At 49.1% G+C, this 27,800-nt stretch overlaps 8 protein-coding genes across 8 annotated transcripts; 4 read left to right on the top strand and 4 right to left on the bottom strand.

Annotated features, from left to right (window-relative positions):
• Positions 1 to 1,308: 1,308 nt before the first annotated feature.
• FIESC28_04274 (uncharacterized protein) lies at positions 1,309 to 1,899 on the bottom strand (the record flags this gene model as incomplete). Its single annotated transcript, XM_031158421.1, has 3 exons — positions 1,309 to 1,734; positions 1,804 to 1,811; positions 1,869 to 1,899. The coding sequence occupies 3 exons, from the start codon at positions 1,897 to 1,899 to the stop codon at positions 1,309 to 1,311; spliced, it is 465 nt and encodes a 154-aa protein (XP_031017567.1).
• Positions 1,900 to 2,958: 1,059 nt separating this feature from the next.
• On the top strand, positions 2,959 to 14,666 carry FIESC28_04273 (uncharacterized protein; the record flags this gene model as incomplete). Its single annotated transcript, XM_031158420.1, has 3 exons — positions 2,959 to 3,013; positions 3,091 to 13,928; positions 13,980 to 14,666. The coding sequence occupies 3 exons, from the start codon at positions 2,959 to 2,961 to the stop codon at positions 14,664 to 14,666; spliced, it is 11,580 nt and encodes a 3,859-aa protein (XP_031017566.1).
• A 743-nt stretch (positions 14,667 to 15,409) lies between these two features.
• Positions 15,410 to 17,696, top strand: FIESC28_04272 (uncharacterized protein; the record flags this gene model as incomplete). Its single annotated transcript, XM_031158419.1, has 5 exons — positions 15,410 to 15,520; positions 15,569 to 16,075; positions 16,126 to 16,839; positions 16,892 to 17,488; positions 17,538 to 17,696. 5 exons carry the CDS (start codon positions 15,410 to 15,412, stop codon positions 17,694 to 17,696), a joined length of 2,088 nt encoding a protein of 695 aa, XP_031017565.1.
• A 54-nt stretch (positions 17,697 to 17,750) lies between these two features.
• FIESC28_04271 (uncharacterized protein) lies at positions 17,751 to 18,263 on the bottom strand (the record flags this gene model as incomplete). Its single annotated transcript, XM_031158418.1, has 1 exon — positions 17,751 to 18,263. One exon carries the CDS (start codon positions 18,261 to 18,263, stop codon positions 17,751 to 17,753), a length of 513 nt encoding a protein of 170 aa, XP_031017564.1.
• A 535-nt stretch (positions 18,264 to 18,798) lies between these two features.
• On the bottom strand, positions 18,799 to 20,709 carry FIESC28_04270 (uncharacterized protein; the record flags this gene model as incomplete). Its single annotated transcript, XM_031158417.1, has 2 exons — positions 18,799 to 20,552; positions 20,613 to 20,709. The coding sequence occupies 2 exons, from the start codon at positions 20,707 to 20,709 to the stop codon at positions 18,799 to 18,801; spliced, it is 1,851 nt and encodes a 616-aa protein (XP_031017563.1).
• A 459-nt stretch (positions 20,710 to 21,168) lies between these two features.
• Positions 21,169 to 21,910, top strand: FIESC28_04269 (uncharacterized protein; the record flags this gene model as incomplete). Its single annotated transcript, XM_031158416.1, has 2 exons — positions 21,169 to 21,436; positions 21,498 to 21,910. 2 exons carry the CDS (start codon positions 21,169 to 21,171, stop codon positions 21,908 to 21,910), a joined length of 681 nt encoding a protein of 226 aa, XP_031017562.1.
• A 227-nt stretch (positions 21,911 to 22,137) lies between these two features.
• FIESC28_04268 (uncharacterized protein) lies at positions 22,138 to 23,547 on the bottom strand (the record flags this gene model as incomplete). Its single annotated transcript, XM_031158415.1, has 2 exons — positions 22,138 to 23,053; positions 23,108 to 23,547. 2 exons carry the CDS (start codon positions 23,545 to 23,547, stop codon positions 22,138 to 22,140), a joined length of 1,356 nt encoding a protein of 451 aa, XP_031017561.1.
• Positions 23,548 to 26,030: 2,483 nt separating this feature from the next.
• Positions 26,031 to 27,450, top strand: FIESC28_04267 (uncharacterized protein; the record flags this gene model as incomplete). The annotated part of the gene is made up of 2 exons (XM_031158414.1): positions 26,031 to 26,582; positions 26,632 to 27,450. The coding sequence occupies 2 exons, from the start codon at positions 26,031 to 26,033 to the stop codon at positions 27,448 to 27,450; spliced, it is 1,371 nt and encodes a 456-aa protein (XP_031017560.1).
• Positions 27,451 to 27,800: the final 350 nt, after the last annotated feature.

Below are 27,800 nucleotides of genomic sequence, written 5' to 3'. Positions count from 1 at the left end.
TGAATAGTCGCTGTAATACCTTCACCGACCGTTTTTTCTCTCTTAGTCAGATAAGCTGATGAGTTAGGCAACTTTGGGCCTGGAATTCTCGTGACTTTGACAGCCTGCAGCCCAACCAACAGACCTGGAGAACGGCCGCCTCGAGCCAGGGGTCATCGTCTATCGGACTATCGGACGAAACACGGCGAATCTTTGGGTCGTATCATTCCCTGCAAAATAATATGGAACCAAGATCATGGTCAGGGTTCTGTGAATTTTCCAAGTTCAGATGATCTTCAGCTTGGACTCGGAGGATTCGCCAACTGTGTTTGAAAGTCCGTATCAGGGCACCGACCATATTAATTCTCCATCCAATACCCACGCAATGGCCCAGTGCTGATCTTATTCACGATCCTAAGCCTAAACACAAATGCGCAGGGCCCTTTATAGCAGCCGCGTAACCGTGTGGCGTGAAACAGTCCTCCAGTTGGCAGGATTCCACCTGTTACTCTTGATCCAAGTGCCGACACTGACATTAAATCCGCCATCCGACAGCTTCACTGCGAACTCTCAGCCACATTTCAGATAGATTGCCACTCGTCCAGTACCTCATAATTCGCCTAAGCTATCCGATTAGATAATTGTTAGTTTCGACTTGCACTGACAAGGACGTTCCTTCACTACCTGTTACTTGTAGGATCTACTATATCGTTTCGCTAACAGGCAAACACAATGCAATAAGAACCGATTAATCCTTTACCGGACCTTTGAAGAGCATGTTGAGATTGGCCAATTCTTTAATGTTCAAACTTGCTCCTTCGTCACCTTCATGGATTCCCATTATCGCAGTACACTCCACTCGCTATGCAATGGAGCTCAGACACCAGTGAGCTGTCTTACAAGGGCGTTCCAGCTCTCTGGGACGTCTTAGCCGCCGAGGAAGTGACCTGTTCCAAGGCTCTGGGACCATGAGTTGGACAGCTGCACTGCTGCGTTGTCTCTCTTTTTTAAAACAGGCCTGGGCGCTTGTAGTGAATTGGAGAATAATGATTTGTCTATTTGATGCCCATAGGGCTGTCACGCTACGAGGCCTATTCTGTCATCGGACTTGAGAACCATTCCATCGGTAGCGAGGTTTGAAGATCCTCTCACCGCCAGCATCTCAAGACTCATCATTCTGCGGCCAACTAAGTAACCGACTGCTGATACTGAGCAGGCGCTTGCAGAAACACGCGCCTATCTTGAAGTCATCATTGGCGGTTTCCTCCAGGATATCTGTTTAATCGCATCGTCAGCATTGGGTATGAATATGACATGACTTAAGTCACCTTAATCGAAAACCAAGCCGGTTCGGGTCCAATTCTTCATCTTCATCTGTCGGAACTCCTCAAAGTCCCACTCTCGCTTCTCAAGGTGCTCAGGTGAGTTGAAAACGTAGACGGTCGTGTCTCTGTACTCGCCCTTGTCGCTGCCAGTACCGTCCTTGTTCAGCAACTTGACTTTGACGTTTGCCTTGTCGTACTCGGATCCCTCAAACATGTCGAGTTTCCCAACATTGGCATCAGTGAGTCCAGTAACATAAACACCGCGGACAGTATGACCCTTTTCGGGGACAACAGCAGGGTAGTCGGCATGTCGAACCCGATGACGACAGTAACCCTCGAGAATCGCAGGAGTGAATTTGTGCATATCCTTTATGACCTGAGGAGGGTCTTTCTGGCCGTAGCAGACAGTAAAGAAGACCTCGGGGGCCATCTGTTCCAGGATGTCAGATCTAGTCGTTGTCCTCCTATGCTGTACAACTCAGATCATCCATGAACCTACCAAAGTGCCTGTCATGTTAAATTAGCTCACTATTTGCAGATTTAGAGTATCGGGATGGATCGTACCGTAGAAAAAGGCTGTATAATCACCACTCATTGTGTCGACTATGATGTATGGTTAAAGATAAGTACGTCGTGATATGCACTTCTCAATGTTACATGAATGATCATCCGGTCGATGAGTGCCTACCCTATTCTTATACGCTTGGGCGAACGTTAGGCTACATTTTGTCCATACGGGGAAAGCAATCAGTGGGGCAATCATTAACATCAATTTGTACGGATACAATCACGATGAATAATGCGAAAACAATAGAAAATATACAAGCTTCTACTCTTTGCCATATCTTTCTTGACACACAGTGTGGTGGTTTGAATAGAGAATCACTCGAAGTTGTGTAAAATGCAGCTTCTCGAATCAACCATTCGAGGTCACTTGGTTCGGTAGCATGGGTAGTTTCACATGAACAAAACTCAGGGTACAGCTGCTGATAAAAATAAATTCAATTAAAAGTCCGAAGAAACGAATTCAAAGAGCTTATCTCAAACTCAATGTAGGTACGGTAAAACAGCCAGATACTATTATCAAGTGCAGAACACGATGTAATGCCATGTGACAACTTTCCTTGAACTGATGCACTTGGACATACTTCGTCGCTGAGCAGCAGCCGATAAGATAAGTGATTAGATAAAGCACTTTCGAAGCTACGCTAGAAGCCTGCTAGACCTCGTGATTGGCTGTGGGACCAACGCTAACGCCGGTGAAACTTTAATACGGTGTTAGCGTCAGTGGAATTGGTGACCGCACCCCCCAGCTTAGTCGTTCTCGTAATTTTCAACGCGACGGCCCTTCACGTCTACGTCTACTTTCGAGCTTGCCTTATATTCACCATACCCTCTCGTTCATCAACCTCCAGAACGCCAACAAGCCGCCGCCACTTTCACTCCTCGCCAATTGCACAGACATATTGTGAAAACTCAGCAATTAATATCGTCACGACTTTTCTAATCGCCCCTTAATAAAGCCGATCGCGCCGGGCGACCATATATAACTGAAAGCTCCTTATCCCACCCAGCCTTGGAAGGAACACCACTTAAACAACCCTTTCGCGGATGGCAAATTGAATCGCGTCAAGTGGACGCCGATAATGCAGCAATGTCGGGTACCACTATAGATGATGTCGTTAAGCGACTTAGTACTGTCGATATCGGTATGGCTTCTTCAACCCCTTCATGATTGCTGTCGCATGGCCTTTTCAATGTGGATTGCTAACCATTTCTACTTTAGATGTAAGACTCAAGCTTGAAGCCGCAACTACGTTGCGCGACAGCTTGGATCACTATACCAGTGGACAAATATACCCTCCTTTCCTGAAAAGGTTGATGCCCATTTTCATGGGCATTCTAAAAGGACCATGCACTTTCCAAAGCAACTCACCCGAGCAGAAACTCCGAATGGTCATACTCGAAGTCCTGCACCGATTACCTACTCAACCCGCCCCTCCCGAACCGTTCGAGCCATACGCCGAAGAGACCGTCGATTTGTTGATGCAGCTTGTACGAACCGATAACGAAGAAAACGCAACAATATGTGTCAAAATAATATCGGACATCATGCGACACCAGCACAAGGTCTTGCAGGGCAAGGTACAGCTCTTCCTCACTCTTATACAAGAGCTCTTCGAACAGATGGAGAAGGTTGTCCGAGAGCAACTTGACAATGCCCCCCACAATGCGCCATCACAACCTGGAGCACCTTCGACACCCGGAAACTCGCAGAACTTCCAATCACCGAGACCAGGATCACCCGTCGCCTCCGTTAACGAACTTGGAGCAGACCCCCAACAACAGAACCGTCCACTGTTAAAGGGGATGCAGTCTTTCAAGGTCCTGTCCGAATGTCCGATCATCGTGGTATCGATCTTCCAGGTTTATCGAAACACAGTGCAACAGAACGTCCGGAAATTCGTTCCTCTCATCCAGAATGTATTGTGCCTTCAAGCTTCGGCTCAGCAGGAAGCGCATGCTGCTGCCGCGGCCAAAGGAACAATTCATACTGGAGTGAGTCCTGCCATCAAGAACCGAGTCGCTTTTGCCGATTTCATCACGGCACAAGTCAAGACTATGAGCTTCCTGGCATATCTTCTTCGTCAATACGCCTCACACTTGAATGACTTTCTGCCTCGTCTGCCGGACATCGTCCTTCGGCTGCTGAAAGACTGTCCTAGAGAGAAGTCTGGCACACGAAAGGAGCTAATAGTCGCGATTCGTCATATCATTAACTACAATTTCCGCAAGATCTTTATTCCCAAGATTGACGAGCTGTTAGATGAGCGCACGCTAACTGGAGATGGACTTACTGTACACGAAACCATGAGGCCCCTGGCGTACAGTATGCTTGCTGATCTCATTCATCATGTCCGAGACTCTCTGAAGCCAGAGCAGATTAGGAAGACTGTTGAGGTCTATACCAGAAATCTACAAGACAACTTCCCTGGCACAAGCTTCCAGACTATGAGCGCGAAACTTCTCCTGAATATGGCTGAATGTATTGCAAAGCTTCCTAACAAGGTTGACGCAAGGCACTATCTCATCATGATCCTCAATGCTATCGCAGATAAGTTTGCTGCCATGAATCGACAGTATCCCAATGCTGTGAAACTCTCAGCTCTCTATCGCGAACAGATGAAAGCTGGCACTCCGGAGACATATTTGGCTGATCAGGATAGCCCTCCTGACTGGGACGAGACCGACATCTTCTCCGCAGTTCCGATCAAGACTTCTAACCCGCGAGACCGAGGCGCCGACCCCGTTGTTGACAACAAATTCCTTTTCCGTAACCTGATGACCGGTCTTAAGAACACGTTCTACCAGTTGAGGACATGCAACGTCGGGTCACCTATCGATGCACAGAATGCGCCCACCCACTGGCAGGATGTATCTTATGGATTCACAGCCGAGGAGGTTAAGGTCATTATCAAGCTTTTCCGCGAGGGCGCCTACGTTTTCAGATATTACGAGATTGAGAAGCCAGCTACGGAGTCGCAATACATGTCACCAGTAGAGTACATGGCCAACTTCTACATGGTTTCGTGCAGCAAGGAGGAGAAGGACTTGCTTGAGACCTTCGCCACGGTCTTCCATGCCATCGATCCGGCCACTTTCCACGAAGTGTTTCAGCAAGAGATCCCGCGCCTTTACGACATGATTTTCGAACACACAGCGTTATTGCATATACCCCAGTTTTTCCTTGCTAGTGAGGCGACTTCTCCCAGCTTTTGTGGTATGCTCTTGCAATTCCTCATGGAGCGAATTGATCAGGTTGGGTCTGCCGATGTCAAGAAGTCGTCTATCTTGTTGAGGCTTTTCAAGCTGGCATTCATGGCAGTCACCTTGTTTGCCAACCAGAACGAGCAAGTTCTACTACCCCACGTTGTCAACATTGTCACCAAGTCTATTGAGCTGTCGACAAAGGCAGAGGAACCCATGAATTACTTCCTCCTCCTACGTTCGCTATTCCGCAGTATTGGTGGTGGTAAATTCGAGCAGCTCTACAAGCAAATTCTGCCTTTGCTTGAAATGCTCTTGGATGTACTCAATAACCTCCTGATGGCCGCCCGAAAGCCAACTGAGCGTGACTTGTACGTGGAGCTGTGTCTCACTGTCCCGGCACGACTTAGTCATTTGCTGCCGCATTTGAGCTTTCTCATGCGCCCACTTGTTGTTGCGCTTCGTGCAGGAACAGAGCTCGTTGGGCAGGGTTTAAGAACGTTGGAGCTGTGCGTTGACAATCTTACCGCTGACTACCTCGATCCCATCATGGCGCCTGTCATTGATGAGCTGATGACTGCTCTGTTTGACCATCTCAAACCTCATCCCTACAGTCACTTTCATGCTCATACCACAATGAGGATTCTTGGTAAACTTGGCGGCAGGAACAGAAAGTTCATGACCGGAGCCGTGCCGCTTGCCTATAAGGAATATGCCGACGATCCGTCTGGGTTTGATCTGAGGCTGCTTGGGTCTAAAAAGGACAGAGCTTTCCCTGCCGATATGGGCATTGACTTTGCTATCTCGAAGCTCATGGAATTCCCTAAGGCTACCAAGAACAACCACAACAAGCAATACGATGGCTACTACAAGAAGCAGGCCTTGCACTTGATCAAAGCTCAACTGAAGCTGCGCATCGGCTATGACCAGCTTCCAGACGACCTCCCTCGCCTTGTACGACTTCAAGCCGAGGACCTTGTGGCGAGAAGATACGAGATCAACTCTGCTAGTTTCGAAGTTTCTGATCGTGAGCGGTCTATTCCTAAGAAGGAGAGTGAAGATTTGGTTGTAAAGCGACTCCTCAAGGCCATTATGTTTGCTCACTCCTTCCCCGAGTTCAAGGAAGAGGCAAGTGCATTCTTGCTGAACGTCTGCAAACATTTCGCCATTATTGAAATTGGCAGAGCTCTGGTGGATTTGAAGCGAAATTTCAGTCCTTTTGACCCCAATGCCGGCGAAGGCCCTCTGCATATCGATACGCGCAATCTTTCCGATGCTATTGTCGAGTCGCTAGCATCTGATCACCCTGATGTACGCGAGGCAGGCAAGGGTGCGATTCGGGAAATGTACGACTCTACAGCAATTATCTTTGGCTCAGAAAGCGACGTTGGTAAACTCCCATTCTTTAGCCATCTGAGCAGCACGTTCTGCCACAGCTGCTACGAAGAGGAATGGTTCACCAAGACTGGTGGTAGCCTGGGAATCAATTATTTGCTCACCGAGCTTGACTTTGGCGACACGTGGATCACCTCCAAGCAAACCGAGTTCATACGTGCTCTGACCTATGTCGTCAAGGACATGCCCCAAGACCTTCCTGAAAAGACACGTTGCTTAGCACAAACGAGTCTGGAGGTTCTCCTGGAGCGTATTACCAAAGACATCACAAAGGAGGATGCACTGCCTATCGCACAGCAACAAGGTCAACCGCCAAGTGCTCAACCTAAGCAGCCCCGGCTTTCCCAAATCTGTCAACAATTCGGAAATGATCTTTATCACATGAACAAGCACGTTCGCGAGACAGCGAAGCACTCACTCGACCTAATTGCAAAGGCCGCGAAATGTGAGGTTTGGGAGTTGCTCGAATCTTGCAAGGATAAAATCCTGCAGCCCATTTTTGCCAAGCCATTGCGAGCATTGCCATTTAGCATCCAGATTGGCTACATCAACGCCATGACGTACCATATGGGCTTGAAGAATGACTGGGTTCCATTCGACGAGAATCTCAACCGTCTTCTCATGGAATCTTTGGCTCTTGCGGATGCTAGTGACGAATCTCTGGCCAATAAGCCTGCAGAGTTCCGTACACATGAGCATATTGTCAACCTTCGAGTTTCGTGTATCAAACTCCTGACAACTGCCATGACCTTTGAGGAGTTCTCGAACCAACCCACAAAGACAAAGATTCTTGGCGTCTTCTTTAAGTGTTTGTACTCGGAATCAAAGCCCACCATCACTGCTGCGAATGATGCTTTGAAGTCAGTTCTATCGGTAGATAGGCGTCTTCCCAAAGAACTTCTTCAGGGTGGTCTTCGACCAGTGCTGCAAAGCCTCTCTGATCCTAAGCGCCTCAGTACGGCGGGTCTTGACAATCTATCTAGGTTATTGAAGCTTCTCACGTCTTACTTTAAAGTCGAAATTGGTGCTCGTCTACTGGAACAGATCGACTCGATAGTCGAGCCTAGTGCTTTGCAGCAAATATCTTTTACCTTCTTCGACCAACATCCTCAAATGAAGATCATTACTGCTATTCTGAATATCTTTCACTTACTACCCGCCCCCGCTGAAGCTTTTAAAGAACGCTTGATCGATTGCTTCCTTGGGCTGGAAGAAAAGTTACGTCGGACTCAGCTTAGCCCCTTCCGCCTTCCCATCTACAGATTCATGAACAGGTATTCAAAGGAGATTTGGGCTTACCTTTTCGGCAAAGTGGAAGACCTCAAGTATGGACGACTATTGGCGCAGGTCCTCGGTCATCCTGACAGCCAGGCTCTACGAGAGGTTGCAACCGAGAACATTGATAATCTGGTCACCCGTTGCAACGAGTTGATAAGTCAAAATAACGAGGCCAAGTTCATTGCCATGGTCAATGCAATCCACATCTTTGAGTCTCTCAGCCAATTCCCTAACGCGGAGAAGTGGATGGACAAGAAGGAGCATCTTGACTGGCTTAAGAATATTGGCAAGGAACTGGAGAAGCATCTTCGTCAGCACACCCTTCCAGCTCACCTCCGACTACCGGCGTACCAAGCTGCGGAGCAACTCATGACCATTCTTGTCAAGTCACTTGAGAGGGCACCAAAAGACTTGGATCCTCTTTTCAACCTGATCGAATGCGTTACTTCTGATGAGCTTCGCAATACGCAGGAACTTTTCTCTCTTATCTACAGGAGAATTATCTGCAGTGACGCGGTCGACTTCTGGAAGACAACAGTGCTTCGCTGTCTGGACACCTACTCCGGCAAGTCTGCATCAAATAAGATGAAGTACTTCCTGTTGCATTACATTGTCAACCCGATCGTCGCTATGGATGTCATGCGCAACTGGGGTCATCTTGACCAGAACAGAAGTCCTCGACTAATGGACAGAGCTGTCATTGACGCTGTGAGCAGCAAAATCTGGAAGGTTCACCCAGAAATGACGATGGATGACCAAGCACAGCCTGGCATTGACCACACTCGTTACGAGGTCTTGCAGCTTTCTGCAATGCTGGTCAAGTACTATCACACCCCTCTTCAAGATGCCAGGAAAGACATCATTAAGTTCGGTTGGACCTTCATCCGCTTAGAGGATGTGATCAACAAACATGCCGCTTATGTGGTCATTGGTTACTTCATTGCGCACTACGAAACCCCTCCGAAGATTGTGACTCAGGTGTATCTATCACTCTTGAAGGCCAACCAGAACGAGGGCCGGGCTTTGGTAACACAAGCGTTGGAACTTATTGCGCCTATGTTGCCAAAGCGATGCGGACTTGGCCAGAATGAGCGTAACGCGCCTTGGGCAGTTGCGCCTCGTCGAATCCTTGCAGATGAAGGACAAAACGCCCAGCAGATGACCAGTATCTTTCATTTCCTCGTTCGTCACCCAGATCTTTTCTATGAAGCTCGAGATAAGTACATCAGCTTGATGATTACTTCGTTACGGAAACTTGCCACTCCACAAAATGCATCTCATGAATCCAAGAGACTTTGCCTTAATATGATGTGGCTCATCTGGACATGGGAAGAGCGACGCGTTGAAGGAAAGTCCCCTGCATCTGGCTCAAGGGCCCTCTCCCTGTCTCCCAACACGAAGAAGAGGAAGGCAGATGGAGAACAGGCGAACGCCTCCCAGGCTCCAGCGCGAGTCGAGTACCAGATCCCGCCTCTGTACCGGCTCAAGATGATCAAGTACCTAGTTGAATTTATTGCTCAGCTGAATGAGCGCTATGAACTCCCTTCAGCCAAGCCAAGGGACCAAGTCTCGTCATCGATTCCTCCAGTGCCATTGGCACTTACCGATCTTTGCAAGAAGGCCATGAAGCTGCTTTACAACTTGGTGCAGCCACAGTACTGGGGCGACCTTGATCTGGACTTATTCCCTAATGTCACACATGTGATCTTGGCAAGTGAACGAACTCAGACTATCCTTACCGCTGATCCTTCCGACAAGGAGAAGTTCGACGAGAAGTTCCTCACCAACATCATTAACACCCTTCAAGTCGTTCGTATTGTACTCAACTCCAAGTCGGACGAATGGATTCAGAAGAACATGCCATCTATTCAGAAGGTGTTAGAAAAGTGCCTCAAGTCGGAGAACCCCGAGATTCAGGACTGCCTCCATCTTTCTGACAAGAAGTTCGACGACAACCGCGAGCTGCGATCAATCATCAAGCGCATCCTGGATTCTGTGCCTGATGACACCCCCATGGAAGACGCTGACGCTGATGGCGAGACCGAGACACAGACATCAGAAATCGTCGCTTACCTGTCTCAGCTTGCGACGGAAGCAATGAATAGCAGCAATTATACTTCGGGTGTGAACATTCTTTGGTCTCTTGGCCAGCGAAAGCCCAATGTCATTGACCAGCATATTCCGTCACTGATGAAGGCACTTCAATCTAAGCATGCCAAGGAGCACGTGCAGCACTATAATGCTGTAGCAAACCAGGCTGCTGGTGTGAATAACAGGAACCAAGACCCCAACACTCCGAGCGGGGAGATGTCTGCTTATGATCTTGAAATTCAGACAAAGATCATGATCAAGGAGATACAGGTTGTTGCTCTTCAGATGGAGGTTCTGGGTGATTCTCGTCGACCTTTCCTCAGCGTCCTCGCAACTCTGGTGGAAAAGTCCATGTCTATCGAACTCTGCGAAGAGATTTTGAACATGGTTGAGGGATGGGTATTCCGTTCAGAAGGCACATGGCCAACCCTTAAGGAGAAGACGGCCGTTCTTCACAAGATGCTATCCTTCGAGCACCGACAGGACCCAACCATGCTGTCCAAGTTCCTGGACCTCGTCATTCGCATTTACGAGGACCCCAAGATCACGCGCACCGAACTCACAGTCCGTATGGAGCATGCATTCCTTATCGGTACCCGTGCAGCAGACGTTGAGATGCGCAACCGCTTCATGGCCATCTTCGACAAGAGTCTGTCTAAATCGGCTAGCGCTCGTCTATCCTACGTTCTCACCTCACAGAACTGGGATACACTCTCCGACTCGTACTGGCTTGCCCAAGCTAGTCATCTATTGCTGGGTGCCGTAGAGACAAATGCCAACATTCAGCTCTACCAGTCTGACTTTAAGACCATGCCCATTTCCCGCTTGTTGACCATGTTCACCAAGGAAATGGAGGCCCGAGAACCCACAACCATCATCGATGACAAGTTTGAGTCTTTCATGGCCACTCATCGCCGCTTTGTGATGGAACTTGGTGACACCAAGGTGAAGGATGTAATTGAACCACTGGCACAACTCCAACACGTCGACTCCCAGCTTGCCCATAACCTCTGGGTGACTCTGTTCCCAATCTACTGGTCGTCTGTTGCAAAGGATGACCGAGTTGATTTGGAACGTGGTATTGTGGCCCTCCTCACCAAGGACTACCACAGCCGTCAAATCGACAAGCGACCCAACGTGATTCAGTCAATCCTCGACGGTGCTGCCAAAACCTGGCCCGAGTGCAGGATCCCGCCACACGTGCTCAAATACGAGGCAAAGACATACGATGCCTGGTACACGGCTTTGATCCAACTGGAAAATGCCGCCATCAAACCCCAAGTCGAGTCTGCTAATGTTCGTGAAAGTAACCTCGACGCTCTTGTCGAGCTCTATGCCGCACTTCAGGAGGACGATTTGTTCTATGGTACGTGGAGGCGGCGATGCCAATTCGTTGAAACCAATGCCGCTCTGTCTTACGAGCAAAATGGCATGTGGGACAAGGCCCAGAAGCTGTACGAGAACGCTCAAATCAAGGCCAGAACAGGCGTGATACCATTCTCCCAAGCTGAGTACATGCTCTGGGAGGACCACTGGGTTCTATGTGCACAGAAACTGCAACAATGGGAGATCCTCCAAGATTTTGCCAAGCACGAGAATTTCCAGGATCTTCTTCTTGAGTGCGCTTGGCGAAATACGGACATGTGGCAGGATGAGCAACACCGGGAGGCTTTGGACAACATCATTAAGGGTGTAATGGATGCTCCAACACCCCGCAGAGCCTTCTTCCAATCCTTCATGTCACTTCTCAAGTTCCACAATGGTCAGGAACCCACCACCGATTTTGCGCGTGTCTGCGATGAAGCAATCCAGCTCTCGATTCGCAAGTGGCACCAACTGCCTGAGCGCTTGACCAACGCTCATGTTCCTCTTCTCCAGAACTTCCAACAGCTGGTCGAGCTTCACGACGCTAGTGTTATCTGCCAGAGTCTTGCCAACACCAACCAGTCTAACCTCGACGTCAAGTCTGGTGAGCTTAAGTTGCTTTTGGGCGCGTGGCGTGACCGCTTGCCCAACGTTTGGGACGATATCACTGCTTGGCAAGATCTTGTCACTTGGAGACAGCATATCTTCAGTCTCATCAACCAAACGTATCTGCAGTTGCTGCCTCAACAGGGCGCACAGAACGCGGGAGGAGCTAGTTCCTTTGCCTACCGGGGTTACCATGAGACTGCCTGGATCATCAACAGATTCGCTCATGTTGCTCGCAAGCACAACCTTCCCGAGGTTTGCATTAACCAGTTGAGCCGCATCTACACCCTTCCCAACATTGAGATCCAGGAAGCTTTCTTGAAGCTTCGCGAACAAGCCAAGTGTCACTACGAAAATCCCGAGGAGCTTTCCAGCGGTCTGGACGTAATCAACAACACGAATCTCAACTACTTCAGCCCGCCCCAGAAAGCGGAGTTCTACACTCTTAAGGGAATGTTTTTGGAGAAGCTCAAACAAAAGGATGAGGCAGATTCAGCTTATGGAACAGCGCTGTATTTCGACATCGGTGCTGCAAAGGCTTGGGCTGAATGGGGCTACTTCAACGATCGTAAATTTAAGGAAGATCCAACGGACTTGAATGCAGCACGCCAGGCACTTACCTCATACTTGCAAGCCGCAGGGAGCTACAAGAACGCTAAATCACGAAAGCTTCTTGCCCGAATCCTCTGGCTTCTTAGCTTGGATGACTCCAAGGGTACCATTGCACTGGGCTTCGATGACTTCAAGGGAGAAACACCTGTGTGGTACTGGATTACATTCATTCAACAGCTGATCACGGGTCTCGGTCACAAGGAAGCGCCTCGTGTCTTCCAGCTCCTTCTCAAGATCGCCAAATCTTATCCTCAGGCGTTGTACTTCCAGCTCCGAACCAATCGTGAGGATTTGTTGGTTATCAAGAAGAACCAGGAAGCGAGGGACAGGCAAGCCAGACAACGCGCGCAATCGACCAACTCTAACGGAAAGGCAAGCGCGTCTCCGTCCATGGCTAAGCAGGAACCTCCTAGGCCTGGGACATCATCTTCTCGTCCCGGGACTGCAAACGCAGCGGACGGCACACCGGTTAAGGCTGAGGGTGAAGCCAATGGCAACGCTGCAGGTACCCCAGCACCACCTACCAACGGACAAACTCCTGATCCCTCCAAGGCTGCACAAAAGCCAACACCTCAGCCTGGACAGCCCGGACAGCCCCAAAAGAAACCTCCGTGGGACTACACTGAAGAGGTCATGTCGGTTCTCAAGACGGCTTTCCCACTCTTGGCTCTTTCGATGGAGACAATGGTGGATCAAATCCAGAAGAACTTTAAGTGCCCTCCTGACGAGGATGCCTATCGACTGATTGTCGCCCTTCTTAACGACGCTCTGGCGTATGTTAGTCGAACACCTCCTTCTTTTGCTAAGAGCGTCAAGCTTCCGGCGGCAACCGAACTAAACATTACTCGTTTCGCCGAAACGATACTACCAAGTCACATCAAGAAGTCGTTCGAAGCAGATTTTGTCACTGTCAAGCCGACAATGTATGAGTACATCTACAAGTTGCGTCGTTGGCGAAACAAGTTTGAGGAGAAGTTGGACCACAGAGTGCCTCGCGCCTCACTTGAAAACTTCTCCCCTCATTTGAGCGAGTTCAGATACAGCAAGTTCGACGAGGTCGAAGTCCCCGGCCAATACCTGCAACATAAGGACAAGAACCAGGACTTCATTCGTATCGATCGCTTCCTACCAAACATCGATCTTGTTCGCTCTATCAGTGCGTCTTATCGCCGTATCAAGATGCGTGGACATGATGGCAGTATTCACACATGGGCCATTCAACACCCTGCAGCCAGACACTGCCGACGAGAGGAGCGTATCTTGCAGCTTTTCCGGTCGCTCAACCAGACACTGGGCCGTAAGAAGGAGAGCCGGCGTCGCGACTTGCAGTTCACGATACCGATTATGGTTCCGTTCGCACCGCACATTCGACTTGTTCAGGAAGACACGTCCTACACTACGCTGCAAGGAGTCTATGAGGATCATTGCCGTAACATGGGCATGTCCAAGGATGATCCTGTTTTGTTCACGATGGAGAAGCTCCGGGGTGCCCTCGAGAGCAAGAGCTCGGTAAGTTTTTCGAGCAAGCATAACTATTTCGCAATCACTGACAACCAACAGAACAAACCTGAGCAGGCAGCAACAGCTCGATTGGAGGTTTTCAACGCCATCCAAGAGAAATGGGTTCCATCCACAGTGGCAATCGAGTACTTCCAGAAAGTGTTCCCACAGTTTGCCGAGTTCTGGCTGTTCCGTCGCCAGTTCTCATACCAGCTTGCGGCGTTGACATTTATCACGTACATTATGTACATGCATAATCGTTATCCGCAGAAGATTAATATCTCCAGGGCCACGGGTAAGGTTTGGGGGTCTGAAATGATGTCCTACATGAGCGCCAACAAACCCTTTTTCCACAACCCAGAGCCGGTACCATTCCGACTTACACCCAACCTACAAACACTGATGGGACCACTCGCTACTGAAGGCATCTTTGCATGCTCGCTGATGGCTATCGCACGATGCTTGACGGAGCCTGAGTACGAGTTGGAGCACGCACTGACATTGCTCGTGCGTGATGAGATGCTGTTCTGGTTTACAGGCAGCCATAGAAACGGAGCAATTACAGAGAGCCAACTTAGGGATTCTGTGCAGGTCAACAGCGACTCGATTGTCAAGCGGGCACTCAGCCTGGCCCACAACCCTGTTGGCAACTTGCCCGCAAACCAGACGGTGATCGATGCTATCGCCAAGGCTGTTAACCCCATGAACTTGGCACAGTGCGATGCCTTGTGGATGCCGTATCTGTAAGGCACAGTATGACTTTATACCATATAATTCGGAGAAATGGAGGATGATGATTGCGTTGAGGGCTGGCATGGTCTTGGACTTTGAGCACGGCGTTGGGGGATATTGGGAGAGATGCTATTTTTAGGGCTGAGACAGCTGGGAAAAGTTGTACACATACATCTATGCATGGTTTACTTGGAGAGACAAGTCAGGCGAGATATCATCTAGTAATGCTTTTAGACTGCAACAGCTGAGCATTTGTATTTTCTGCTTAATTAATCACTCAATTGTTAATCTGATCAACTTTGTCATGCGCTTCCGTGATGATGATGATATATATATAGGACTTTGACAACCAGCATGGCATATAGACAAACAAGTTCCCCACAAACCTCGGCTCGGGAACGAAGCTTGTTATGCAGCATAGTCGAGATCGACAAGCAAGTCTAGGCGATTTGCGTGTCACAGCGCAGCTCATCCCAGCCCATCCCCAGCTCTAACGATAAAGGGAACGAGTAAGTGACTTAACGGTAGGGAACGGCTGAACCCCGCACGACAAATGTGTCGTTGGTCAAGTTACCGAGCCTCGGAGGTCTCAGGTTACGTCTTTATAAAGTGCAGGGCGTCATGATTTATATTCTGTTGTGTTTCACTATTCAATTTTCCTTTATATATTATTTTGAGTTTGTTGTGATTTGAAGTCATCTTACTGTATTTTCGTATAAGCAGATCAAGTCTAAAGACAAGCTTACTATACTGCAACAATGGATCTAACAAAGGTGCCACGAAAGGTCTGGGAACATCCCAATCCCAAAAGTACGGCTATGTGGGCTTTTATGCAAGAAGCAAACAGAATCCACGGACTCAATCTCAAGGTATAAATGTGATTCTTATAGAAAGGGTGGAATACTAACAAGTTGTAGACCTTTAATGACTTATACGAATGGTCCTGCTCTAAGCGCAGCGACTTCTACGCCCAACTCTGGGCCACCCAGAAATGGATCCACGAAGGTTCCTACTCATACGTAGTAGACGAGTCAATCCCCATCACCAAACTTCCCACATGGTTCCCTGGTATCCATCTCAACTATGCCGAGAATATGCTCTGGACCGCAGGCAACGCACCAGGCGAGCGCTCAACTCTCCACAAAGAAGATGACACCATCGCCATCACTGAAGTGCGCGAGGGTAATTCTTCTGTGAGGAATGTCGCATGGGGAGATTTGAGACAGAGAGTTGCGAAGACGGCGAGTGCATTGAAGCAGAGAGGTGTGAAGAAGGGAGATCGGGTGGTTATGGTTGGTGCGCATTCTGTTGAGACTTGTGTGGTGTTTTTGGCTATTACTTGGCTTGGAGGGTTGTTTAGTAGTAGTTCGACGGATATGGGCGTTGGTGGTTTGCTGCAGAGAACAGTTCAGATCGATCCCAAGGTGAGTCCCCCCCATAATGAGGGTGTGATGAAGATGCTAACTGTGAACAGTTTGTTTTCTTCGATGATGGGGCTTTGTACAATGGTAAAGTCATCGATCTTCGCGACAAGATCAAGGGCGTGGTAGAAGGACTGAAAGAGTGTCCCTCTTTCAAAGGCGGAATCATTGTTCAGCGCTTTGACACTCCTCGAGATACTTCTGCCATTCCTCAGACGCAGCGCCTTGAGGATTTCCTCGCTACAGCATCTTCAACGCCGCCACCCATTGAAAGGGTCGGCTTCCAAGACCCAATGGTAGTTTACTATTCATCCGGAACTACAGGAACACCCAAAGCCGTCGTCCACGGCGTCGGTCCTATTCTCGTATCAGTCGCCAAAGAGGGTGTTCTTCATCGCGAACTCACTCACAAAGATGTAGCACTCCAATACACGACAACAGGATGGATTATGTACCTCGCCAGTGTCACTAGACTCGCTTTCGGTGGACGGACTGTTTTCTACGATGGTTCGCCTTTTGTACCAGATCGATCTGTCTTGTTAAGAATTGTGGAGGAGCAAAAGGTCACGAACCTGGGCATTTCACCAAGATGGTTGGGTGAACTTATGAAGGAGGGCATTGTCCCTCAGAAGGAAGCCAATCTGAACAGCCTCACGGCTGTTTTGAGTACGGGGATGGTGTTGAAGGAGAATGTGTTTGAATGGTTCTATGATGGAGCTTTCCCTAACCATATCAAGTTGGCCAACTTTTCAGGAGGTACAGATATTGTAAGTCTCTCCCTGTCCTTTAGTATTTACGCAGCTAATCTCGTTTCTTAAGGCCGCCTGCTTCGTCATGGAGAATCCTCTCAGTCCCATCTACGCCGGCGGCTGTCCAGGAAAAGTCCTCGGCACTCCCATGGCCATCTACCCATCCTCAGCCGACCTAACAAAGCCAATCTCTCCAGTCCCAGACGGTGAACCAGGCGATCTAGTAGGAACAGCAGCATTCCCCAACGTCCCTCTCTATCTCTGGAACGACACTTCTCCCGCCCCAGGTGAAAAGTACACATCGGCCTACTTTGCTCGATTCCCTGGGGTATGGTCACAAGGCGACTTCGCAGCAGTTCATCCACAAACAGGCCACATTCACATCCTTGGCCGCTCTGATGGTGTTTTGAATCCAAGTGGTATTCGCTTTGGAAGTGCGGATATTTACGCTGTGCTTGAAGGCGGGTTTGCAAAGGAGGTTGCGGAGAGTCTTTGCGTAGGACAGAGACGACCACAGGATCATGATGAGAGTGTTGTCTTGTTCTTGTTGATGAAGCCTGGCGTTAAGTTTACGGCTGAGCTTGCGAAGAGCATTCGAGAGAGAATTGCGAAGGAGTTGACGAAGAGACATGTGCCCAAGTATATCTTTGAGGTACCTGATATCCCGGTAAGTCTTTCTCTCAGTAGCATATGGATGGCGGCTAACAGTTATACAGGTCACTGTCAATGGCAAAAAGGTCGAGTTGCCAGTAAAACAAATCATTTCAGGAAGCACCATCAAGCCAAGCGGAACATTATTGAACCCTCAGAGTCTGGACTATTTCTATCAGTTTCAAAAGATTGAAGAGGTCGATCAAGTTCGAGCAAAGTTGTAGAAGAGATGATCATACAGAACAAGTCAGGGTATATTATATTAGAAACGATCATGATTACAATACATCCTCCTTCTTGGGAAACTTGCCCCCATTAACACCATATCTCCAAGCCATGTATCCCAACATACCACCCACAGTCCCCAATCCCAAACCACCAACAGTTCCTCTCCAACCCCTCAAGGCATTAGCTCCTATTAACGCTCCAGTTCCAGCACCCAAGACAGTCCAGTCATCAGTTTCCACCTGTCCAGGGTTCTCTAACAACCTCCAACTTCGATCTTGCCATTCGATCTCTTCTCTCCCACGCATGCGCCCAACTGTCATGAGAGTCCCAACAGCCAAGGCAAGAACTGTGCCTGTTGATGCCGAGCGGACGAGCCGTGGGAAGAAGGTGAGAGCATCAGGTTGTTTTGGGCGGAGGAAGGGGATGACTTGGCGTGTTGTTGTTATGCCTGCTGCGATGATTGTGTTGAGAGTGATTGCTCGTGTGATTACATGTGTTGTGAGAATTGTTTTTGCAAGAGGTTGATCCTCTGCGTAAGGAGCATGTGGCCAGAATCGAGACATGTTGTAAGTGTAATTGTTTATGATGAGTTGAATGAGACTGACTATTCAATATGAGCTGACATTCAGAGCTCTATATATGCACTGTATTCTGTGCCGTGCCTCGTCATATCATCAAGCCACTTCCCCTCTTCTTGATCCAGCCCTGTGCCTAGACTAGGTACACTGTAATGTAAGATTCTCGCTCTTTTCGGTCCCGAATCCCCTTGGAGTCCGATGTTTGTTTTAGGTATATCGAATAAGAATAAGCACAACATCATTGGTTCTCCGCAAAGTCCGCAAGCGACGGCCCGGATGGTTTAGAAATGCCGGTTACTCCACTATCAAATACTATGCGAATGCGAGAATGCATTGATTACGTATTATTCCGATATCAACAGAATGGATAGTATGTATCATTCTCTATTTCAACTTGTGTCTATAATCAAAAATCCTTGTATTCTGTTCCCATCAATGCAATACTCTGTACAATGCCACAACGCCTAGCCTAGACCTATCCCAATGATGCACTTCTACTTCTTCAGTCTCTGGTATTCTCTTACTCATCGTCGGTCATTTCCATCATACTATCTTCTCTCTCCGCCGAATCATCCTCGTCCTCCAATACCGTCATCCTCCGTGATCGTCTAACTCTTCCTTTACCCTTCTCCATTCTTCCAACTGTTCTTCGACCACCGTTCACCTTGACAGCTGCATCATGCTTCTGCTGTCCCAGAGTACGCTCGAATTCTATCAAGTCCTCGGCTTCAGACTCTGCCGCACCATCCAGCAAAACCGTCTCCTCAAGTGCTTTGTTAAGTAACTCAGTCGCAATACTGTCCTGTGGGTTCACTGCCAAAGCTTCATGTAGGACTGTGACTGCCTCTTCAGGCTTGTTCTGTTCCATCAGAATAAGGCCCTTTGCGCTGAAGATAGCTGCGTCTTTGCCTCCTTGTCGCAAGACCTCGTCAAATTCAGCCAAAGCTCGGTTAAAGTGTCTTAATCTTCGGAACGAGTGACCAAGGTTCGTCCTGGCTGCTAACCATGCTGAAGGATCGCTGTCCATATCATCAGCGATCTTAAGCGCTGCTGTAAAGTACTGTGCTGCCTCCTTGGGTTTGTCTTGGTGATATTTCACTATACCCATCTCGTTCAATAGTAGAGGGTCCGTTTTACAGAGGCCGTAAGCTGTCTTGAGAAACTCCTCCGCGAGTGTCATGTTGTTAAGCGCATGGTTCTGCATTCCCAAGAATACTTGAGGCAGATGCGTACCCATGAATAGTCTCGCCGCTGTCGAATATGCTGAAATCGCCTGATCATGCTCGCCCTCTGCTGCAAATGTGTGCGCGAATCCTATCCATGCTGGTCCGAAGTGTGCATCCATCATACTCGCCTTGCTGAAATATCGTCGTGCCTCGGGAATCTTGCCAATTGAAAAGTAGTAGATACCGACCGCAAGCCACGAGCATGGCTCTTCAGGATGACTGTCTGCCAAATCATGGGCAATTAAGAATAACAAGTTCTTCTCCTTGAGCTCAAACAAACAGGCCAAGTGCACTGGATATACACTAAAGTTGTATTTGTCGTCTTGTAAAATCCCATTTGTGATGTTCAGCGCATCCCGGTAGCGACACTGCGTATAGAGAAGATCCGCTCGCGCAAGCTGTAAGTCAGGATTTGATGCCAGGTGATAATGTGTCGACAGAGAGTCGTATGCGGTCTCGAAAGCTGCAGGATTTCGGTATTTGGAAAGGCGTGTCGTGTAGAGCATCTTTGTAAAGTCGCCAGCCTGCTGTGAAGACGAGACATCCCCCGATACATGAATCGAGTCAAAGTCCAGACTCTCGAGGAACTGCCATTCCTCGTCTGGCGACAACAGATTATTGTTCATAAGCTGTTGAAACGCCTCAAAGCACTGGACATCGATCCTCACAGCATCTTTATAGCACTCCTTTGCGCGGTCAAACGCATTCTGCTTGGCATAGCAGATTCCACGGAGAAAACACATGGCAGCTTCATATCTTCTGTTTGCAGCCTCCTCTTCGGCAGCTGGGTCGCGACGCCGTGTCTGGCGCGGCTGTGTTTTGCGCTTGTTGCTCGCACCGTTGGCTATCAGATGCGTCGGGTTGCGGTCGCCGAGAACGGAGAGAGCTTCGTCGAATCGGTTTTGCTTGATCAGACAGTGGCCGGCGAGATAGCGACATGAGGGGTTTCGAGCGATGAGGTTTTGGCTGGAGAGGAATGCCTGGGCGCGAGTGTAGTTTCCTGTCGCGAAGTGGACTTGTGCTAGCCAGAATGCGTCTTGGTCGTCGTCTATTCGATCGTGTATTAGAATCTGGCGATAGTACTACTTGGAACCAAGGTTATACGAACTGGTCAATGCAAGTAGCTTGTCGCCGATAAAGATAGCCGACTCGTATTGCGCCTTGTTGAGGGCATCCTGCCGCCATTCCCTGAGGAAGCTTTCCATGGTCTTGTTCTATTCGAAGAGCATCGAGTGTTATATACAATTTCCTATTATATAATCGGCGCGGGAGTGACGTAGTGGCTTTGCGAAATGAGTGTAGATATCCGAAGCGTCGTTTGTTTGGAATAGCATCAAATTCCATCAACAAACAACATCCCACCTAACAAAGTCAACAGTCTCACCGTTACTCTCAGCTGGAGCTAAGCGCGTTAAGGGCCTCCAGGGCGTTTTTACAAGCTACAGTGGGTGTGTCTCCAGCAACGGCGGGGTAGCTTACAGCGGTCTTTTGCCTCTGGGAAAAAAGTTGGCGGGGTCTTTCGGGGCGTGGCGTATCAGAGGTCGTCAATTTGGCACTCGCCGATACAGGAGCCCGTCATACCTCATCAACTTTCAAAAAGATTCGCATACAATTTCTTAACTAACATCACTCAATTCATACCAATACTCAATTGACTCGCAAACATGGCCTCTTCTCAAACCCGATGGGCTGCTCTCGCCCGTGACACCAACGAGACTAAGATCCAACTCGCTCTTAACCTCGACGGCGGCGATTTCCCTCCGGAGACTGACTCCCGTCTTCTCAACAATGAAGATAGCCATGCTTCCCAGGCCAGCAAGTCCCAGAAGATTGCTGTCAACACTGGAATTGGTTTCCTCGACCACATGCTCCATGCTCTGGCTAAGCATGCTGGCTGGAGTCTGGCTCTGAACTGCAAGGGTGATCTTCACAGTACGTTCTTCTTCTCAACTGCGCCACCTAGGGATAGTAATGACTGACATATCTTACTCAGTTGACGACCACCACACCGCCGAAGATGTCTGCATCGCCCTTGGTTACGCCTTCGCCCAGGCCCTCGGTACACCCGCCGGTCTCGCTCGTTTCGGCTACGCCTACGCTCCTCTCGACGAGGCCCTCTCTCGCGCTGTCGTCGATCTTTCCAACCGTCCCTACAGCGTCGTTGACCTTGGCTTGAAGCGCGAGTGGCTCGGTACACTCAGCACCGAGATGGTTCCTCACTGCCTGCAGAGCTTTGCTCAGGGTGCCCGTGTTACACTCCACGTTCACTGCCTTCACGGTGACAACGACCACCACCGTGCTGAGAGTGCCTTCAAGGCTCTTGCTATCGCTGTCAAGGCTGCTACTACAAGAATACCTGGTAAGGAGGGTGAGGTGCCTAGCACCAAGGGTACTCTGAGTGCCTAAAGGATATAGGTTGGTTAGGAGTTCCGGATGAGTTTGGCTTTGGTAGATCTAGACCGCATATCGATAAGGTTACAAAATAAGATCTTTGGATGTATATGACAGCTTAAAACATAGAGAAAATAGCAGAGCGGCTAGCAATGATGATGAATGTAACAAACAAGTGTCAAGCGTAATCTGTCATGAAATTCAGGCTATATTTTTGATAATTACAGGAACTGGCAAGATACCTAAGTTCGGTAGTCACCGTTGATGGTAACATAGTCGTGGCTAAAGTCGCAAGTATAGTGCACAGCAGACTTATCACCAGTTCCAAGTCTGACCACAATCTCGAGATCCTCCATGGCAAGGATCTCAGCCGCTCGGGTCTCGTCAACCTGCTCAGGCTCACCATCAACCAGCAACTTCAGCTCAGCTGAGCCGTCAGTAGGGATGAAAGAGACGTTGGTTCGCTCAGGAGTAATCTCGGGAACGTCGTTCACAGGCTGTCCAGGAGCAGAGATAAGAGCGTAACCAGTGGCGCAAAGAACTCGGCCCCAGTTGGCGTCCTTGCCGTAGAGGGCGGTCTTCACGAGGGGTGATGTAGCGATAGATCGGCCAACCTGGCGAGCAGCCTCCTCGGAAGCACTGTCGACAACACGGATGGTCACGAACTTGGTAGCACCCTCGCCATCTCGGACGACGTACTTGGCCAAATCGACAGAGAACTCGGTGAGGAGCTTCTGGAAGGCCTCGTAGTCAGCAGACTGCTCGGAAGAAACCTCCTTACCACCAGCCGCACCGTTGGCAAGAAGAGCGACGGTGTCGTTGGTAGAAGTGTCACCATCGATAGTAATGGAGTTGAATGATCGGTCGACGGCATGTCGAAGGACGTTGGGCATGACAGAGGGAGAGATAGGAGCATCAGTAGCCAAGATAGTGAGAAGAGTAGCCATGTTGGGAGCAATCATACCCGCACCCTTGGTCATACCAGCAATGCGGTACTCAATACCTGGCGATGAGGGAAGCTCGAAGCTTCGAGACATGAGCTTGGGGAAAGTGTCAGTTGTGCAAATCGCCTTTGCGCAATCAAGCCAGTTGTTGTGAGAGTCGCCAGCCTTGCTAACAGCAGCAGGAATCTTGTCAAGAATCTTCTGAATAGGAAGCCTATATCACTGTGAGCCATTGGGCCGTCAAACAGAGCCAATTGGCGAAACAAACCTCTGACCAATAACTCCGGTACTCATAACAATAGTAGAGTCCTCATCTCCTACCCTCTTATCCGTGGCGCGAGCCATGTTGGTAGCATCTTCAAGGCCTCCGGTGCCGGTGACAGCATTCGCGTTGCCCGAATTGACGACGACGCTTCGCAGACCAGAGTTCTTCTTCTGCTGGAGCAATTTCCTGCTGTACGTCACAGGAGCAGCCTGGAACTTATTCTTTGTAAAGACACCCGCAGCAGCGCATGGTCGGTCAGACGTGACGATAGCGATGTCGGGCTTGCTTGTGTTTCCAGGCTTGACACCGGCCCAGATGCCTGAAGCGGCGAAGCCCTTGGGGTATTTCCCTGAAGTAGGAATATACTGAATCTTTGAAGGAGGGATTGGGTTGCCTCCCAAGGTGGAAGCCGAAGAATAGGCGCGGGTGAATTTCTTCATCATCTTTGCGACTGTTTATTGTTGATGCTCTCGTTAACTAAATTTTTGGCTGGGGTTGCAGTATGTACATAGAGGTGCTTAGTTGGGAGCGATAGCGGTATCGCAGCCATCACCTTGACCAGAAGGATTCAGTTGACTCATCAAGTAGGATTCTGCTACATAGATCTATCAACATAATCTTGTCTAATGGACTACAGCAGGAGATATTGAATAATATCATAATTGCAATGGAAAATCATTCTCTCTCATTGAAGCATGAGGTATGTTGTGTGGATGTTGTGAGTCCGGGTGTGTGTAAGAACGTGATATCCACTAACATCAGCTGGAATTTCACTAACAGAAGCAATAACCCCAACGGCAGTAGATCTCGTTATGAAACTCGAACTGCAATAATGGCACCTCAAACCCGGACACAGCGTTATTGGCTAGGTACTGATGGATATAGAGAAATTACGCCCATGCTTCATAAAGGGTTATGAAAACCCAGCACTTCGCTTATACAGGGTATTGACAACTAGGTTCGACGATGGCAAGGCAGACAGAGAAGCCTAACAAGGACTGGGGAAGACAGGAAACCTGACGAATTTCGTAGAAGATTGGGAGAGTTTAGTAGATGCTGTGTCAGGTGGTGGTTAAAGTGAGGTTGACCGTTGAGTTGAGTCCATTGTTTGTGTTCACCTTCGACGTATAGTTTCTCCAGGATGGTCATGAGACTCTGGGTTCGGCGTACGTACTTGGATCTATTGGACGTAGACTGAAATCAAATAGCTCAAGCCTGGTCGGAATTGCCTTCTCGTCAAATCAAAGTACGCATTTGTAGGTTTGCAAAGTGCATTGTCTTAAACAGGCCCGAACTGAAACTTTCTCAAGGCATCATCCAAGAACATTCTGCCCAGGCAACAAGGTCATCTGCAAACTTACAATCGCTAACTGTCGCACGCCGTATGACTCATAGTGCAAGGGAAATTGTTACTGGTTGTGAGAAAAATCAAACAAAGCCCGCATTCAATATGCTTTGTTGAGAGTGATTTCAGTTTAGATGGACCGGTTCAGATGCCGTGAAGGTACGGTAGGTACGTAGGATAGACCAGACCTGCCCTGGAGAATCAGACACATTTGAGAATGCCAGATGATGAACAGATATATATCCTGAGGTTGTAACTTGTTGCTAAGACCCTAGAGATCAAGAGCAACTTGTATGATATGAAGTTCAAAAAGTGATGTATTTCTTTGGTGACAGTTGCAGTGCCAGACTGCGACATGGAAGCAGTCATGGAAGTGCCTGCCTGTAATTAGCGGCTGAAGCTTGTTGCTGTGCCTGCCATTCACAGTGGGTCGCTGGTGCCTGGACGCGGCGCTTCAACTGAACTTAGAGCCCCGCCTGCCAAAATCTGCGCGCAGAGATTGCCCAGGTGCCTTAGTCATCAGCATATGGCCCGTGCGAGAGTGATCTCCCACAGCTATAAAACCCGGCTCCCCCTCCCTCTCTTTCGATTTCTTTTTTTCCTTTCTTCTTCATCCGAGTGCAAGGGCGTTATCCATCTCCGTGAAGCAATCAGCTGAGAGTGGATTTTTGCTAGTTGAAAACTATACACTGACCGCTCCTACTTGGGTTCGCCTGGGTAGGGAATTTTTGGAACCCTTCCTTTATGGAATCTTTTCTTTCATTGCTCTCATTCCTTGATGGAATGGTGTGAAGAAGGAGTTTTAGTGATTTTTGGTGATGCCTCTCGCTATTCCAGGCAAAGTTGTGTATGTATGAAGTGCTGCCATGTCCTGCATGCATTGTCGCGCTTGATGTGTTAAGTCAGAAGCGCGACCCGCGTGTATGTTGTTGATCCCATAAGGGAAGCCTTCACGATGCGCCTCGCTTTATCCATCGAACTCCTTGTCTGCCACCACGGTTTCCTTGCCTACTGTCCCTCCCTGTGACGCTGAAAGGTTGTACTGTTTGACCAGCCCTGCACTGCGCGAGAGTGCTGAGCCATCAGTAATGATGTGCGACCGACAGTAACGAACACGCCTGCAAACAAAGGATCACGAGAAGAGCAGAGTAGAACAAGCCTTATAGTGATAATACAAATAATTATATCATGCCTACGGACGTATGAAGTGCCTGGAAGTGACATGCAGTATCACACCCATGCAACTCCGTTTGCTGTGTCGCCCACGTCTGGTCTAGGCTAGCGCGGGGCATTCGACATTTCTCCATCCAAATGCCGGTCCAAAGTCATTATTTTCGAGTGACTCAAAGCCTCCATCTGAGTGTCTCTCGTAGCAAATCCCACCCAAACAACCCGATATTCGTACTATTCACCACTATTTCCGACCGAAATTACTCGAGTATTCTACGGAAAATATCACCAACAACCTACTTCACTGATTGCAGTGAATAACAACAACACGCACAATTACAGAGGCTCAAAGTGCCCCGCCCTCGAACAAGCACATTGTTGAAACCGCTACACAACCTCGAAACTGTCCTAATGTCGATCGAAGCTGAGGGCTCGGCTCCTACGCCGCAGGTCCCCGAGATTCAAGAAGTCAAGACCGAGAAGAAGGAGCAGAGCAAGCCCGAGCAGCCCCCCAAGGAGGGTCAACAACAAAAGCAGTCAGCAGCCCCCGCAGGCGAGAAGAAGCTCTCCGGAGCCGAATTGAAGAAAAAGGCCAAAGAGGAGAAGGCCGCTAGACGCGCGCAAGCCAAGACTGCACAACCTCAACAGGGTCCTTCGCAAGGCGACAAGCAATCCGGTGGTGACGGCAAGGGAGGCAAGGCAAAGCCTAAGCAAGACGGACAGAATCAGCAGCATGGCGGCGCAAAACTCCCCATTCGACCGGCAGCGACAGCCGTCGTCAAGGAGGACAAGCCCTCGATACCAGATTGCTTCAGCCATTTGTCTATGGCTCGACGGATAGACATGACTCATGCCGACAAGGACGTCCATCCTGCTGTGTTGGTTCTCGGAGAACACATGAGCGCATTTGCCATCAGTGATAGTATCACTCGACTGGAAGCGACTCTATATGCTTTCAAGAAGGTGGGTGAATTTCTCCTAGCGTAAGGTTGTGTGATTCTAACAATTCCAGGTCATTGACTCTTACACCACGCCTCCTGGCTTCACCTTTTCCCGCCATTTCACATCTCACGTTCTTAACCCTCAAATCGAGTATCTCACAGCATGTCGCCCCATGTGTTTCTCCATGGGCAATGCCATCCGATGGCTCAAGCTTCAAATCAGCAAGATCGATATCGATCTCCCCGATTCTGACGCCAAGAAGCTCCTATCAGAGTCCATCGACAACTACATTCGTGAACGCATTACTCTCGCGGACTACGTGATCGTTGAGACTGCTGCCAACATGATTGATGAAGGTGATGTAGTACTCACATACGCTCACCACCACCTGGTTGAGCGCACTCTCCTCCAAGCTCGCCAGGTTCTGAATAAGAACTTCCGTGTGATCCTAGTCGACGACCCTTATGAGCGCGTTGGCATCGATCTCGCAAAGAAGCTCTCCGTCGCCGGCATCCATGTCGCCTACGCTTCCGATCTCGGCGCTCTGCGAACGCACCTCTCCGAGGCAACTCAGGTTCTGCTCGCCGCCGAAGCCATCTTTAGCAACGGTGCGATGTACGCCCGCGCAGGCTCATGCGACATTGCCACAGCAGCAACTGACCTTGGTGTCCGCGTCGTCGCTCTTTGCGAGACCATCAACTTCACCGAGCGTGTCTCAATCGACTCGCTCACCTACAATGAGATTGACCCTGAGCATTCCACCGATGTTGGATTCCGCTTGCTCTTTGACACTACACGAGACAAGTACATCACGGTTGTTGTGACGGAACTGGGCAATTCTTCGGCTACTTCCGTGCCGGCTATCTTAAGAAAACTAGAGGAGCTGTAGGCTTTTGAATTCAAGTAAAAGAATATGGGTTACACTTTCTGATCTGATAGATGTGGCGTTATGGGTTGTCGTTTCAATCCGGAGTGTGAATGTTTTAGAGACAGTGTTTTTGAGACAATGAGACTGAATTCGTATTATGTTGTGTGTGACATTCGTGAACTTTTCGGTTATGTCGTCTCTGGTGGTTTAGTGAGACTCGTATAAAAGTCACTCCTTGAACACTATCATGTCATCACATCCTTGATGCGCTCTGGTTGTAATTGTTTCAACCCAAACGTCCAATTTCGACGCTCTACATCCCAATATCACAAATGTACAATAATTCCCTCCACCCTTCAAGCATTCCTCTC

Source organism: Fusarium coffeatum, assembly GCF_003316985.1.
Source record: "Fusarium coffeatum strain FIESC_28 chromosome Unknown BRIP53273_contig_87, whole genome shotgun sequence".
NCBI lineage: Eukaryota > Fungi > Ascomycota > Sordariomycetes > Hypocreales > Nectriaceae > Fusarium > Fusarium coffeatum.
The sequence above is the reverse complement of the archived record's forward strand: the minus strand, read 5'-3'. Positions and strand labels throughout refer to the sequence as shown.